The sequence below is a fragment of the Nestor notabilis genome, unplaced genomic scaffold (genome assembly GCF_000696875.1).
Source record: "Nestor notabilis isolate BGI_N333 unplaced genomic scaffold, ASM69687v1 scaffold6503, whole genome shotgun sequence".
Classification (NCBI taxonomy): Eukaryota; Metazoa; Chordata; class Aves; order Psittaciformes; family Psittacidae; genus Nestor; species Nestor notabilis.
The window spans coordinates 1-4,801 of NW_009921387.1; the positions used below are offsets into that span (position 1 = coordinate 1).

General features: G+C 36.4%; 1 protein-coding gene across 1 annotated transcript in view; it reads right to left on the minus strand.

The window, feature by feature from the left end:
* Positions 1–148: 148 nt before the first annotated feature.
* The window catches only part of TBC1D23 (TBC1 domain family, member 23), a gene marked incomplete at its 3' end in the record, with an annotated part of 15,461 nt that continues 10,808 nt past the window's right edge, over positions 149–4,801 (minus strand). Inside the window, exons 9-11 of the mRNA XM_010011125.1 lie at positions 3,931–4,053; positions 2,814–2,906; positions 149–319 (exon numbers count right to left, since the gene is read on the minus strand). Coding sequence (XP_010009427.1) covers positions 149–319; positions 2,814–2,906; positions 3,931–4,053 — 387 coding nt within the window. The remainder of the gene's footprint in view (positions 320–2,813; positions 2,907–3,930; positions 4,054–4,801) is intronic.

The following is a 4,801-nucleotide window of genomic DNA, read 5'->3' on the forward strand; positions in this document are numbered from 1 at the left end:
ATCGGCAAACTTGCTGAGGGCGCACTCAGTTTCTTTGTCCATGTCACCCACAAAGATGTTGAACAACACAGGTCCCAACACCGATCCCTGAGGGACACCACTCGTTCCTTTATTTCAGCTATTAAAATCAACAGCAATTTAGTTGTACCTGTAAGAAGTGTGCTAGCACCATGTTCATATACATATCTTCTTCTTCCCTGCCACTTCCCATGAAGCAGAGATGTTCCCCACCTGCTATGGAGCCAGACTCAATAGACTGTTTTTGTGCTTCTAATAGGGATTTTACAGACTGAGCAAATTCTGATGGGTTTTGAAGCATCTGTGGAACGAACAAACAAGAAGTGCTGCTTGACACCAGAATACTGTAACACCACTTGTGAGAAGATACAGACTTTAAAAATTGTTGTAATTTGTTGAGCACAAAGAAGGCAGTATCAGCATTGTACAAGACACACACACACAAAAATGCCTGACCGAGACCTCATATTACAGGAAAAACAGTGAGAATGTTCCTTTTCTTCCTCACTCTGCCTTGCTCTCCCCAGGAAAGATATGCAGCTAACTTTTTTTTTTAGTTTATTTTTGCAGACACCAAATATTAGTTGAAAAAGTCTTTGCAACTTTCATATTGCATTAAGTTGGCAATATGACAGAGGGACCAATTTCCTTATTTACCTATGCTTGAGTACAACACATTCAAACTCTGCAGTTTTTAAACCCTTTAAAATACCTAGAATTTCTAGGTGCCAGTAAGGTCCTCCTCTTGTTGTCTCCCTGCTACGTTTTTTTTTCCTCATTTACTTATCAAGATTTGGAAAAAATAAAATTACAATCAGGAGTACAAGGAAATAGCTGAGATTCTTAGTACTCTCAACAAGTCAAGGCTGTGTTGTCCTGAAGAGCTATTTTAAATTAATAAGGAAATACTGACCTGTAACTGGATTTGCACAGGGAAAAGGAAGGGAGGAATTCTCATTACTTTGCCTTTACACTGTGTTAAATGACTAGGTACAAAGTAACAAGTACACAATCTAGCCATCAGTAAGTCGACCTGAATTTTAAGTGGGGTTTTCCTAGAGCAAAATACTAATGCTTTATTGCACAGGTGCTAAATCTCACTACTTCCTCTAAGACTACCTTTAAATGAGATGGATTCCGAAGTGCTTTCCCCATTGCCTTCCCTTCAAGTAAGTTGTATGTACTTCACACATACAAGTGTATAAAATGCTCTGAAGTTTCATTAACAGCTTTTTATCTCAAAGATTATTCCCCCTACAATGTTTCCCTGGCATTAAACTTCTAAAACCAGAGATGAACCTGGTGACATTCATCCAGCATGGTTCATGAACAATCCTAACCATACCAACTCACACACAATGCAGAAGTTAATTCTAACATGTAATTTAAATACATATGAACTAATCACATCCAATTTAAGGATTGTCTTCATGGACTTCTTTTTCATATATTACTAGGTTTTAAAACTATTTAATAATTCATATTGCTCATTTCCACTTTATTGAAAATGATGTTCAGTTAAGGCTAGCAGGACACCCACATACCACAGGGAAAGTTTCTTCCTAAATAATATTTTATCTAGGTTAAAACCTGGAACATTATATCATAGAATCATTAAGGTTGGAAAAGACCCTTAAGATCATTGAGTACAACTGTAAACCTAACAGTGCCAACTCTCTACAACTAATCCATGCTCCGAGTGCCACATCTACAAGTCTTTTAAATACCTCCATGGGTGGTGACTCAACCACTTTTCTGGGCAGCCTGTTCCAGTGCTTGACAACCCTTTTGGTAAAGAAATTCTTCCTAATATCCAACGTAAATATAAACCTCCCTGGTGCAACTTGAGGCTGTTTCTTCTTGTCCTAACCCTTGCTACTTGGGAGAAAAGGCAGATACCCACCTTACTACTATCTCCTTTCAGGTAGTTGTAGAGAGCAGTAGGTTTCCCCTGAGCCTCTTTACTGTATAATTATATTTGTGCAAAGAATAATGAATAATACATCATTTTAATCAGAGAGGTAAAGATAATAGATGCACGACTGAGCTTCTTAATCTCAGAGGTAAAGATAATAGATGCAGGACTGAACTTCTTAACTAAGAAAGTTAAAAAAGCCTTTTATGGGTATATACATTGAAATCTAGAAGTGAAGAATACACTGTAAGACAGATGAAGCATAAATGATTTGGGGAAAAAAGAATAGAGAAAAATATGATTGAATGTTAAGAATTAATAATCGAATGGAAACTACAGCAAAGTCATTAATGAAGTAATCAGTCTGTAGTACATCTTGGTTCAAAAATTAATGCACTTCCTCTCTCATATTGCACTGCAAAAATTTTAAAGGAGCAACCAAATCCTTTTCAAGATGTGCTCCTTACAAACAGGCTGTAGTAAGACTGGCTGGGGGCAAAAAAGAAAATTAAAAAATGCTACTTGTTAAAATTAACAACACCTTTCATAGAAATTACAATGCTAAAAAGAGATTTCTCCTCCAAGCATTGTCTAGTGTTTATCCTTTATGGATTTGTACTTCTAACCTAAAAGAAGGAAGTCTGGAATCCCAAGTTCTAATGTCATTAAGGACTAAAATTCTCAGTAAAATGATGGTTTCATCACTTAGAGATGGTGAAACCATCTTCTTTAGAGAAGCTAACTTTTGGAACCTCATCACATAGCTAGACACTGCAGTATAGAGCCTAAAGATAGTTTATTTTTTCAAGACAGACATTTCTCTCTCCTTCTGTTTAACTCAAGATTTAAAAATCAGTAGAGAAATAAAAAGCATACGTACCAAATCTGAGTCTAAATGAAATGCTGTTGATAAATGCCCAGCATTGTATTGCTCTGCAGGACGACAATCCACTACAAAGAACCTTACTCCTTCCTGAAAGAAAGATTTTGTTCATTACAAAATTTAAGAGCCGTGTAATTATTGATGGGAAAGCACATAATTCAAGTGTATTTTAATACCAGTTCTAATACTACAGGAACCACTCAAAGGGGCTAACATTTATTGGAAAACCTTATTTCATGTGATTAATCTGAACTTCTACAGTTACTGGATCACCAACAGTATTCCAATAGCGATTTCACATTAATACATCAGCTTGCATATTGTAAAGGATGACTCAAGTGCAGTACATACAGTATAATTATTTCACCTCTAATGAGAAGAAATATAGTGGGTATGAGGGCACACATCAACAAGACATCAGAAAAGACAACTCTGAAGTACCAGTCCAACAGCCCATTACTACTTAACACAGCACATAAGAATAGCTTTATATCCCACTGAGGTAAACAGGATATAAACAGATGTTTAACTTGGACTAAGGGCAGAGGGGAAGAACATGCATAATGAAACAGGCCTGGAAACTGCTACAAAAAGCCAGCAGTCAATAAGAAACGTAATCTAGCTACACTATTATCCATGCATTGGTCTTTAATACTGTAAGTGAAGTCCCTGCATCTAAGTATGTCTGCAATTAACTACTACAGAAATAGCTTGAATTAATTTTTTTTTTGTTTAAACCTTTCATTGACAGAAGATATATTTCATAACAGCATTCTTCTCAAAGGTACTGAATAAAGGGTTTTAAATTTTCCTTTAGAATAGCTACATTTGGAAACGAAATCAAATTAGTGAGATACTACTTCAAGCTCCCACTCCTCAGATTCAAATCAGCTGTATGAAGTTTCCTGTGCTGTAGCTCTAGTTACTACAGCATAAATGCATTGCAGTCAGCAGATCATTTAAAAGGGAGATAACTTCAAGACAAGAACACTTTTTCCTGAAATAGCAAATATTCATGTATGTGCTGTTAGCACTTAAAAACATAATTTTGATACAAGGTTGGGGAGAGGGGGGTGGGAAAGAGGAAAGAGTAATAGTAATTTGGTATACTAACTCCTTGTTGCTGGTTTGCCTGAAGAATCTCTGACACGGAAACTGCTAGACAGAGAGCCTGGCTCAAGTCTGTGTCATCATCTTTGAGGCCCAGCAAGCTGCTGCCAAAAAGACTGTGGTTGTCCTAATAAGGCAAGGGAAAAAAAATAAAAAAAGAAGTTAACTGAAGCCATTGTCTTTAGATGTGAAGGCTTAAAGCAAAACTATATCCACCATGTCACAAATACTAAACCAGATACACACGTATCTAGTCCACATTGTCATCAAATACTTAATCAACTGAATTTTATTTTTTTTTTAACATGGCAAGGGCTGAAGCTCCATTACAAACACACTTGTTTCACCACAAGCATGACGGTGACCATACCAATATGACGAAATACCTCTGTTTTGGGGTTATTTTTAGTTGGTTGGTTGTTTTTTCCTCCCCCCAAAAAATCTCACATAACTGTCTATACATATCAGAGAAAGTACATAAAGTGGCAATGACTATCAATTATTTTCAATTTCATGAATTTGCTGAAGTTGCATATCTTGAGTAAGAAAGAATTGCAAGAACAGTGCAGATGATGGCTGCTTTCTCTCTAGTGACTGTTTGCTGTTCCAACCACAGCTAGGACTGCTGTACAGTCTACTACAATGCAGTTGTGTCAGTATAGCATTTTTGCTTCATCAGTTCTTACGAGAACCTGGTTTGCAAAACAAGGTCATCAGTCAAAGTGAGAATATTGCGGGGAAGCCTCTCTCTAACATGTTTCACTTGATCTTCTTATCTTTCAAAGATCCTAACATTAAATACCACCAGAATAACATGAAAAAGAAGAAAAAATTAAAACAACATCACAATGAAATATTCAAAGTTATTGTCAGCA